Source organism: Meleagris gallopavo, chromosome Z (assembly GCF_000146605.3).
Source record: "Meleagris gallopavo isolate NT-WF06-2002-E0010 breed Aviagen turkey brand Nicholas breeding stock chromosome Z, Turkey_5.1, whole genome shotgun sequence".
NCBI lineage: Eukaryota > Metazoa > Chordata > Aves > Galliformes > Phasianidae > Meleagris > Meleagris gallopavo.
The window spans coordinates 11,085,459-11,097,566 of NC_015041.2; the positions used below are offsets into that span (position 1 = coordinate 11,085,459).

Here is a 12,108-nt window from a genome sequence, read left to right on the forward strand (position 1 = left end):
CCTGGGCAGGCTGCTAACTGGATGGTTAATTAGTGCAACCTCTCATTTAAGCACTCATTCATGTCAGATTTTTCACAGCATTCTGTGCTGCATAATGCTGTTGAAGCTGTGAAAAGCAACAGGTGCTCAGTCTGTGTATGGTTAGCATATTAATTAGACCTGAGGAAAAAACCACAGCTGTCGAGGGTTTCAGTCCAAATAAATCCCATTACAGGGCTGAAGCTATACATATGCATAATTTATCACCCCTTGATTCAGAATCTCTACAGCAGCAAAGGATTTTTAAGTTTTCATTATCGTTTTATTTTAAATTGAGCCTTGGCCAAAAAGTTCTGTACTATTCTATGGCTTGCTCTCCGTTAGGAAATCATAGCATAGAATCATAGAATGGCTTTGGTTGGAAGGGGCTATAAAAATCATCAGTCTCCAACCCCCCTGCTGGAAACATTTGAGTTTATTTAGAATAGGTCAATTTATTAATTTTTATTCAAGCTCTAAGTAATTTGATTTACTTACATACAGCATCTCAACTTAAGTACTGAAAAAAGCCTCCTCAAATACTGTTTGATCTAATTTGAAATGCTATGGCATAGGTCACATAAAACATAAAACCACATAAAAACAGCATAGGTCACAAACACAAGAATTGTTAAACTCTTCTCAGCTGTTGGCACAAGCAGAGAACCTCTGCTGGTGTCAAGCATGGAGTTGGGCATCTTGTTCCAAAAATGGGCATTTACACTGAGCAATCTCTAAAACTGAGAAAAATTCAAATGCAAGGGGCAGGAAAGAAGAATTAGGGGAAGAGCTCAATTAAACGAAAAGGGAAAGGAACAGGGAAACAGGGAAGTAAGGGACACAATGCCATGGTCAGAGGATTGAGGAAAAGAGGAATAATTATAAGGAAGAGAAAGTAATTGTGAAAGCAAGTGGAAGCATGCTGATCATGTCTCACACAGAGAAGAGGGCAGTGACACCCAGACCCAGCGTGTCTTTGGGTCTTTGGGTCTTTGGCTTGCCTGAGGCAGCTGGGTAGCAGGACAGAGAGCTGAGCTGGGGGCATGGCATGCCCACAGGACAGAGAGCTGAGCTGGGGGCATGGCATGCCCTCAGGCAGAGCAAGGAGGAGTCGGGGGCCCTGGGCCCTGTGCTGGCACTCCGTGTGCATTTCCCACCCGAAGCCCACATGCACCAACAAGGGAGCAGGTGGCTTTTCCTGCTAAGGACTTGGGAATCAGGAATCAGGCCAAAAAGAGAATTAAAAGGGAGGGAAAAAAGCTGGTACTGATTTTTGTTTTCTTTGTCTGTTTCATGATGCTTGAACTGTAGGATTTGGCAATACTGCTGAAGTAAAACAAATGGTAGTGTTTCCTGAGACCACTGGTATCCACTTAATTCACGTTTCATTCATGTACGTGTTGACAGTTTGCATACTTTCTTGGTGCCTAACAGTGAACATACTAAGATTAAGCAACGTTTCTAAGTGCATTAGAAATGAAAATAGTTTCCTGTGTTCTTTTCAACAAGGTCGCTGATATAAAAACCCTAGAGCATGAAACTTCATACATTTGATAACAGCTTAATCCATTCTCTCCAAATGGTTTAAAGGGAGGCAAATAGCAATAATTCAACAAATTCTACACATATTCAGGAGCTGGTAGTCTAAGCACAGAAAATAAAAGCCAAGGGGAGCTCCTTGCTGTTTTGCTTTTGGGACCTGGGACCATCATGCTGCACAGGTGGATGTCAGTGGTGCTGCGGCCACGCTGAGCAGTGCGGGGAGGATTCATGCCCATTGTGGTGCTGGGAGGTGCTGGGGATAAATCCTTTGGCGGGACCACCATCTGGTTCCTTGGCAGTAGGGGTGGAGGCTAGGCTGCCATGCTTGTTGAGCGACTTCAGAGAAATAAGTTAATTCTTCCAGAACAAGTCTGAGTATCTCAGCCCAATGTCTCCCCAGACCACGAGCACCGAAGGCTGTAGTTCTGGCTATAGCTGTAGGGATGACTCAGGCCATGACAGCAAAGTTGGTGTCCACACCAATTTTGGTGGAAAATAAATAGACATTTCACTATATCATCGAAGCCATTATTTAAATCAAATTTCAATGGTATCCCCAATCTGCCCTTTTTACTACTGTGTATTTTATTTAAAATATATATTTTGGATGTTCACACTTTTCAAACATAAAGTGATTTCTCTCTCCTCTTTATTCTTAACTGCTGGAAGAAGCAAAGAGCAGAACGTATTGAGAGTGCTAATATAAGGAAAAAAAGCACTAAAAATATCATTAATTTAGCTTTAGTAATTTGCTTTTATGCCCGGAACTAATGGATATGTGCCACAAATTGTCCTTTGTGCCTTCCTTTCATACACTGAAATGAGAACAAAATATTTTTCTGTTTCACAAGATAAGTCCATTCCTATTCATGGAAATCTGAGATCTACTTGTGGTGGATGCCATGGGACACAATACTTCTGGTGCAACGGAGGCCAGGAAAGATTTGCAGAGCTGAACAACTGCCTTTTCTGTTAGGTCTCATCCAGAACTGCACTAATGAGGCAGGGATCTTGTGGAAAAATCTCCCAAGCCATCCAGCAACTATTGACTGCACACAGAAGTGGGCAGGACTGAGGCCATGCAAATGCAAACTCATGTTTCCTTGAGTTCGGATGCTTCACTCAGCAGTGAGGCTGTGTGTGGAAGCTTTTCCTTGTAGAAATATCTGTGGCTGGTGGTCAGATGTCTCCTTTTATGGATCCATCATTCTTCTCAGAAGTTGACTTATTTGCCACAAAATACATACACAGAGATGCACACATGCACGCACGCACCTATTTCAGCTGTAAAGCAATGTGGTGCTTCATCCTTAACCTGCTGAATTTAGGTTCCTACTCTGCATTTCCTTTCCCTCGCCAAAGCACCAATCTTTGCTGCTAAAGTGGATTATGTAAGAGGATCACGCATAGAGGAGGGCTTTGTTACCACCGAGGGAGGAGTAGACAGGGGATCTGCAATTATGAGGATCAAAAATATAAACCTCTTAGGCAGGAATGCACAGGAGATCAGTGGCATTCCTGTAGCCCAGGGAAAAGCCTGCAGTAAAAGCAGGGAAAATGCGCTAAAGCTGCTGAATCAGAGGAAAAAAAACTCTCCTGCTTTTTTGTTTTGCTTAGTTTGTTTACCAGAACACCATAGAGGTCCAACTGGATGGAAAGCAATGCTATTTAGCTCAGCTGGGGTGTTCATGTTGAAGCCTGTTTTTTTGTCAGTATTTTAGTGTTTTCTGTGCTGAATGTTTTAGCAGGCACAGCCAAATACTCCAGGATTATAGACAGAGTTTGGAGAGGGAAAAATGTCGAGAGAGAATAGTTTTCTTTTTGTTTCTTTATGAATTTTAGAAGATAATATAACAAATTACTGGTGAGAAAGCCTTAAAATATAGCCTTTATTAAACCGACTAAGTAGTAGATTTTCCTGTCTGGAAGTCTTCCTGCTTACATATCATATTCTGAATAGTAGTTGCTGACAAACGAACACCACATTGTAGCTGTGCTTCCATTGCAGCAATAATAAAATTAATTTTTACTCTGTCTGCTGTTCAGTGAAGTTATTTTTCAGCTACTGCTGTTCTGGTTTGGCAGAAGGTGATGTGCCCACATGTCTTGGGAGAAAGCATGCATTTATTAAGAAGAAGAAGGAAAATAAAACGAAACAAAACAAAAAATACACTGAATCCAGCTAATGGCATTGGTAAAGTAACAAAAAGGAAAAAGTAAAAAAAAAGAAAAAAGAGGTTTGTGTACTACTGAGTTTCTTTAATGCAAGATAAAGTACATACAGAAGGAAAGTTCCTTTGTTGATCCTACTGCAATGCACTGAGATTACAATGAGTTGAAATCAAAATAAGATTGGGCATATATAGTTTGAAATTTAACACAAACTCTTCATCTCAATTAACTATGTAAAGCATGAAAATTCTTATCCTATTTTTAACTGACAAGGGGTCGAGTATTTCTGAATGTCTAGAGTTTGAAACTGGAATTTGCTCCAGTTTGCTATCACACTACCTAGCCAGTGCATGTACCTTTTAGAAATCACCAGAAAAAATAAATCAACCACCAGCAGCTAAGACACATTCATTGTATTTAATTTAAAAGATCATGTTTTAAATTTGAGCACAGGTGCTGATATTCACAAATAAAATTGGTGTTTGCATGCCTGGATGCTGGTTTTAATAGTAAATTTAGAACTGGAAACTCGAGATTGCTTATAGCTTTTCAGTGTACTATCAGTGATTTTAAATACAGATATTATTCCTACAATTAATGTCATGTTTGCTATCATAGCATTCTTCTTATTTAGAGATATAACATACTTAAAATTATCAGTAAAGGGCACTTGTGTATGATCAAATCTCAGCTGCACTGAAAGTGATTCCAAAATTATGACTTCAACAGAGCCAAAATTTCTTTCTTTCTGTTTAGAAGCTAAACTTACCAGCTTGCTGCATTGCACTGTTTTGACGAATATAATTATCATTTCTGCTCTTGAGAATTAGTGGAGACTTGATTATCAAGAAGGACTTTCTGACCTAGTCACATCGGTTCTGACAAATTTTTGATTATCTTACAAAACAGCAAAAGCATCACACAGTACAAATAGATTCCATTTTCTGTACTTGCTCACCCTCTTTACTGGAGTTCACTGTAAACTTCTTTAGGTTTCCAGTGAGTTCTGATAAATAAGCAAGTCCAAAGTGATTATTATTATGGTACATGCATCCATTTTAAATTGTTTTGCTTCTGCTCATTCATATGAAAGCACCACTAATTAGCATGGCTACTTTAGGAATAAATACTGTTTCTACAATGGATTAGCGTGGAAATATCTAATTTATATATCCTTATTCCAACAAGCCCAGTGTAAAAAAATAATAACTAGAAGGTAAAGATAGCATCAATAAATATACTTTTTAAATGTAGGAATTATTTCCAACTAATTTATAAGTGTGTAGGTCCATTTTAATGCCTAAAATATTATAGGGACGGCAATATATATTTAAACTACAAAGAAATTAAATCTTAACCTAAGCATTCTGAAGATATTCAAAGCAACACTACTATAAAGCAGACTATTCTATGGCTTATATCTCAGAGTGTGGAATGTAACATAACTTATAATTAATGTTTTACTATTAATGTTATGGCAGCCAAAAAGTACTTACAAAATAAAGATAATTTTAGAAATTGGTAGTCTATCACTAGCACAACACAGAAAAAGAAATTTTAGCAACAAAGGTACATGGCTGTACATGTCAGTGTGGCTAACACGTTTACAGTTGGAAAAACAGGTGAGCAGTACATACTCTGATGCCCACTTTTGATTTCCTGTTTTCACAACAGGATTTTATCCCCAAAGGAAGCATCTTTACAGGATGCTGTCATACCCAGAGTGGCAGTCTCTGGAGTTCATTAAAATGGAGCTAGAGTATAAAACTTGTTCACAGGGTTTGTAGTCCTTTGTATCCTTCATAGACCTGAATTGGCCTGTTTGGGCACAGCTAATTGAAGAATTGTTTTTACATGGATTGTTAACACTGTAGAACAGAAGTGGAAGATGGTAACTTTAGTTTCAGTTCATATGCTCCACATTTGAATTGCTCTCATAAATGGCAGTACAAAGATCTTACAAAGTAACTGAAAACAAAACCCTGAAATTATAAAAAATGCAAACCAAATATTGTACATTTAGAAGAGTTTAAGCAATTCAGTTATAATCATCTTTAATGACTTCTTTTGCTTGGTAAGTAGAAGTCCAGCATAGATTTTGGTCTTCAATGAAGCTCTTACTCTCACAGAATTCTGCATTAGTCATTATCATAGATGCAATCTGAAATGGAAATAGAATGCAGGAAGATTAGCATTTAGCACTTTGCCTGAAGGCTGAAATTGAGTGTAATTTAATATATTATTGTAATGATTGAAATGTTTAACATACCTTCACCAATGTCATCATAAATCTCTCCATCGCTGAAAGTTAGAAAAGAGAAGAATAATGTATTTCAAATGGAAATATAGATATTACTCTCTGCCTACAGATATGAAATGCTGTAGCACTGTGGTTCAGATGCACTGTCATATAGTTCATTTGCTGGTTAGGAAAGTGCTGCCTTTATTGTAACAAAACAGCACTGAGCAAGAAGGTAAAGACAGAAGAGCTTCAGCAAAGGGCAAAACTGTATTTCTTTCTAAAGTAAAATGCTTGCATTGTTAAAGGATTTTTTAAACTAGGTTTTAAAAAAGCTATTCCAACAAGTTCACAGTAACATTTCCATTAAGAATGAAAGACTAAATGAGGTGTTTTTTTAAATCAAAATTGGGAAAGATAATTGAAAAAAAAATCAGCATAGACCTGAAATGCTTATTTTTTTTCTGTATTTGGATATGTTGGAATGATCTTGGAAAACCAGATTTTTGGATAATGAATTTACGTAACTTCTATATATGATAATTGTCCTCTGAGAAGGAATTTTCAAAATATGTCACTCAGACACTTGAACAGTTGCCTGGAAGCCAATAAGGCTATTTATATACGTAAGCTGAGCCCTTGTGTAAGTGTTTGCAGGCCTGACTTCTAAAATTGACATCTGATTTAATATTGTGTTAGAGATCTAACACAAAGCACATTGAAGAAAATGGAGAGGCTCTGTCTGACAAAGATTTTGGATTAGAACCACAAAATTATTCTCAGCAACACGGAGCCAAATATGCTCAATCCCAGTAAGACTGAAATAAAAATAAGCCTTATGAAAAATTGGTCCTCTTTAGTTAAACATTTGGAATTGGCATCAGTGCATTTAATCACATAAATGTTGGTTTTAATAATAGATTATAGTCCTGATAATACTTTATTTATGCTGTTTTTTGTGGTTTAAGACAGAATCTATGGTTGAGCAACGAAGAATGAGGTCGTGGATAATTTCCAGCTTAGATGTATGTGATTAGTTCTTGAGAAATCAAAAACTCCATAGAAGTATCTCGATTTATAGCACTGGGATGACATATTGAAATAATCAGATTTCCATTTATTGAACAAACAGTTCCGAACAAAGAATAGCATTAAAATAAATGTTTCAAAAATATGATTTTGTACTTACTTCTCAACTAAATTGCTTCGCAGAACATAGCCATCTATAAAATTGAAATACACATATATTTAAGTTAAATTTAGTCATGATATTTGATCTCTTTCTATCACTTGTGAAATGCCATTTTCTCCTAATTATTTCAGATAAGAAGACTTACAGTGTATAACAATGTACACTGCATATGTACTCAGTTTTAATTGTTTAATTACTCTTATCTACTTGTTTAGTATAACATGGATCTCCTATAGGGACAAAAATGTCTTTTAAGATACATACACCAGATAATAATTATTAACTGTGGCTGTTAAAAATGTTTTAACTGTATCAAATTGATAAAAATTCTTTGTGTAAAAATCTGAAAATACCTTAGAAAAGCTATTCATTAGTGATTTAATCTATTATTGTTTTACACTGCTACCGAAATCTGATAAAACTGCACAAATTCTTCTTTCATGAATTTAACCTCTTGGAAAAAATGTTATTCACCATCTTTGGTAAAAGATATCAACTGAAATACTTGTCAATTGCTATAACATATATAAGCAAAGAGAAAGCTGTAACGGTAATTACGTATTTCTAGGTAAATATTAGTATGTTTGTAAAAAATTAGAATAGTTTCAAAGAAAAAAATGTTCTATTTCATTTGAAATTACTGTGAAAGTTTGCCCATTTTATTCCTTAGGAAGCTTAGGTAGTCACACTAAGATTGTGCTTTTTTAGTTATCCATACAGTACCATATTAATTGGTTTTAGAATAAATGTGTTAGCTTTAGTTGTAAGTTCCTTTGCATTCGAGCATGGTATGAAAGTATCAGTTTTCTGCTGGTATATCTGGTGGTGATCCTGCAAGTCAGTCTATATGAATCTTCAGATCTTTCTATCTTACTTTAAAGAGATGATTTCCTCCTTCACATGAAATTCTCTGACACATAAAAGTATCTTTCTTTTTTATTCCAAGAAGGTAAAGGAATGTCCAGATAAAGAATCATTACCTACTTTTTTCTAAGTGAAATTTCCCTCTACAAAATCCCTGTTACAAGATCCGCTACTTTATTGGCAAGACTATTATCCCAAATAGAACTGCAAATAATAATAACTAATTCTTATACACAACTTTTGTCCATAGAGAAACACTTATATAACTCAACTTTGTGTATTTCAACATGAAAATAGTTAGATATTGCTATACATTTCAAATATGTAATATTTTTTCCCCAAAATTTGCTATTTAATTGCCAGTCTTATACAAAGTAGTACAAGTAAGCAGTCTCTTCTGCGATAGTCTTAATACTGTAAAAACACTGAATTGTTCAGGAAAACTTCTGTCTTGTGCTAAAGCTCAAGTTTGCCTGAAAAGCATTATTTTCACGTAGTAATATTTCATTTGACACTAATCTGCTTTAGCTTCCATTTACTACTTAGCAGTTGTGGGAATACATATAGAGTGAAAAATAACCTTAATAGACCTCTACATAAGCCTCTGAGTTAGCTAAAGCCTCTGTGAGTTCAAAAACACTTTAAAATTAATCACTGATCCACAATGCATACTCTCTACGATTAAGGAAGTTATGAGTTTCCTTATTTTGAATGGTATCTGAAAGTTATAATCATTACAGATATCCTTTGAGAAAATGATACAAATTTTTCTTGCTAAGAAAACCGAAAAACAGTTATACGAATTTCAGATTAGACTACAGCTATGTAAGAAGAAATAGTTGCTTAACCTTCCTGTATTTATATCTTCACTGTTGTGAAGATGTGATATCTACATAGGTTCTGCTAAAACTTTTGCCTATTAAAAATGTTAAACTGCATGTAATCTGCCGTATTTCAAAGAACCCAGTGCTGTGTAGTTTCAGTCAACTGTGTATTTTTTAACTGTACAGGCACTGAGCTGTGGAGGGGCTCTGTGTATTAAAGACCAAACAGAAGAAGTAACAAAACCAAACGTTAATTTTCAGTCAATCTGGGCTTCAAAAGGTAAAACTCTACTCTTAAGATATGAGGATACTCCAACTAGAACAAATAACCACAACTCCATAAAGTAGGACTCAAATTTTACTAATTAATGTGAAAATTGACAGAAATCTTTAGAGGTTTCACAGAGGATATTTTTATTTGTTTTGCTCCTTTATGCATAGCAAAGCAGTATCTTCTGTCACTATCTGAAAAGCTTTGAAGATTACATGAGGAAAACAGACAACATGAACTAATTTCCACTTTGCTATTATCTTACTTCAAAAAATGTGGCATTGAAAGCCCCACTTTGGGAAGTAGCTGCACTAAAGCAATCCATATTTTGAAAAACATATGTGTTGTTATGCAAGAAATTCTTCCTGTCGGCCTGCCAGGAAGAAGGCCATACTCCAGACTGTAACAAAGGAATACAGAGGGGAAAGAAATAGAAAGTGACCGAATCCTCTTCAGAAGCATAAGGCATTGGACTGTCACCTACATAAGCTAATGGTAAAAGGTAAAGGTGAGATGAAGGATGCTGCCACTTTGAACATAGTGTATTCTGTGAAATTATTATGAGGAGAATTGAAAAGCATTGTAGCATAAGTGCATGAAGAAATTGAAACCAAGAGTAGATGGTCCAGATTTCTCCAAAAAAATGCAAAAACTTCTGCCAATGCATACTCTCTCCAGGGGTTTCAGAGAAACACTGGAAGGCCTTGTGCAGTTCCCAAAACAGGCAGGGATGCCAACAAGGACATATGCCTTGGATCAGTTGGGGGCCAGCAGGGGAAGACTTCTCAGCAGTTTTCCTTCCCTGCCTGCTGAAGAGATTAAATTCCAGCTCTGAGAATCCAGAGCAAGAATACCATCATTAATCTTCCCTTGGCTGAAATCAATGGACAACAGTTCCAAGGATTTTACTATTTTACCTGGTTTAGTGGGGCATCAGTGCTGTAATCTTTTTAGAATTTTCTAAAGGAGGGAGATGGAAGTAGTAAAAACATCTGCTTGTGTTAGCTGATGCAAAGTGTTCTCTCTCACAATTTTATCTCTTAACTATTAAAGTTCTGTTTTCTAGGGTCTGATACACTTAACACTCTTGAGGACCTACTGTAAGTAGTAAAAACAATGAGATAACCACAGTATACTTCTTGTCAACCACCAGACAAAAACAAACATGCTCTAGTACGACAGGAAATATGTATTTTTCCATGTCCCGTCTCAAGTTATATATTCTCAGATCGTTTAATTTATAGCACATGCATTCTGTACTACAGCTAGTTATTAAAACTTACATTTTCCTTCTTCATTCCTGCACAGCACCTTGGTATCGTCTGTACTTTGTATAACTTCAAGAAGCTCTCCTGGTTTAATCTGCAAATCTTTAGATCCCCACTTTTTTTGGGACAAATCCTGGACAGTGGTTGTAGAGTAAAGAACTTTGATTTCACCTTCAAACTGTAAAAATGAAATAAAAAGATGCCAGAAAAAAAAAAACATTAATGTAGAATTTATGATCATGCATTTTTATAGCAATATATTCTCATCTATTACTAGATTTTTGAAAGTTAGGCAAATAAATGTCTATGCACTTGAAAATGTTTGAATACTGTTTTTACAGATAGTAGTACTTTACCTGTTAAGAGCAAACTAACTGATTGTTTACAAAGTAGAGGATACACATTAGAAAATACCATATTAATGATTTTGTTTTTATATTTTACGTGAAGGAAACTTACCTTGAACTTTTTTCTGAACTCTTTCTCTTCTCTTTCCATCATTTTAAGCTTTTGTGGATACTTTTCATCTGATTTGCCTTTTCCAAGACTCATAGATTTTAGTAAACTAAAACAAGAAGTTATAAACGAAATAAAATTAGTAACACTTCTGAGGTACTGACAACCTTTGTCGCAATTCTAATGAAAATGCACTTCCCTCTGCATGTCCTTAGTGTGTTTCTCTTACTCTAGAAAAACAATGTGGATAGTACAATGCAGATTTGATTACTGAAGAAGTGAAAAATTGAGATTATCTTGCCAGCTTTTTTTTTTTTGTATGAGTTCTGATGTTAATATATCAATTACAGCAGTGAACATGGAGAATATTTCAAAGCTCCTAGCTACCGCATCTGTGAGAACTTTTCATTATCAAAGTAGTTTACATAAGCAATACTCATCACTCTAGAACGTTTAAGCAAGGGACAATTTTTGTGAAGTCTAGGTATATTAGGCAGTAGAATAAATATCACATGCCCCATTGCGGAGGTCTCTAGAACATCTTAGTCCTCCATAAATGAATTAATCCCTTGCATACATCATAAGAATTTCTGCTCAAGGGAATCTGCATTACATTTCAAGTTCTTTTTTTTTCCCCCATAGTTCTGACATGTTGATTTGCACCACTGATCATGGAAAGGTCTTGCTTCCTAATTGCCTTTCCTGGTGCTATACCTGGGAATTTAAAGTCAGAGCTCTGAATTAGTCTGTTTCACAGATAGCGAATGTATATGTTTAAAGTAATTAAGATCTAAGGTGGACCATGTCCTGTTTTTATACTCCAGACTAGATTACTGTAATGTAATCTGTGTGTAATTCCACCTGAGAGAAATCAGTGATAGCAGAATGTGACAAGTTGCAGTCAGCTCTACAAATGCTTATAACACATCTGTGCTCCAGAGACTCCAGAGATGGCTGTGAATTCTCAATAAAGGGATAAAAGTTTTCCAAGTTGAACTTTACACTTCCAGATGTGTTTCATACTGATAACATTGTACACTATCTCCTTTTCTCATAAAATACTGTAGCAGCCGAGATCAAGTATAGTACTTATCTTAACAGTCTCCAGATTTTACTAGTAAGAGGTCTGCATGCAGATAATCTACAATTAAGGATCTTTAGGTCACACATTCACTTCTACCTCTTGTTTGTAAGAGGCTACATTTGTTGAAGTTCAAAGCATTACTATTTACAATAATAATATATATAATAAATTACTATTT

At 35.7% G+C, this 12,108-nt stretch overlaps 1 protein-coding gene across 1 annotated transcript in view; it reads right to left on the reverse strand.

Moving 5' to 3' along the window:
* Positions 1-454: 454 nt before the first annotated feature.
* The window catches only part of FYB1 (FYN binding protein 1), a 56,251-nt gene continuing 44,597 nt past the window's right edge, over positions 455-12,108 (reverse strand). Inside the window, exons 3-7 of the mRNA XM_019610173.2 lie at positions 10,850-11,026; positions 10,406-10,568; positions 7,161-7,194; positions 6,002-6,033; positions 455-5,893 (exon numbers count right to left, since the gene is read on the reverse strand). Of these exons, the coding sequence (XP_019465718.1) occupies positions 5,871-5,893; positions 6,002-6,033; positions 7,161-7,194; positions 10,406-10,568; positions 10,850-11,026 (429 nt within the window). The 3' untranslated portion in view covers positions 455-5,870. The remainder of the gene's footprint in view (positions 5,894-6,001; positions 6,034-7,160; positions 7,195-10,405; positions 10,569-10,849; positions 11,027-12,108) is intronic.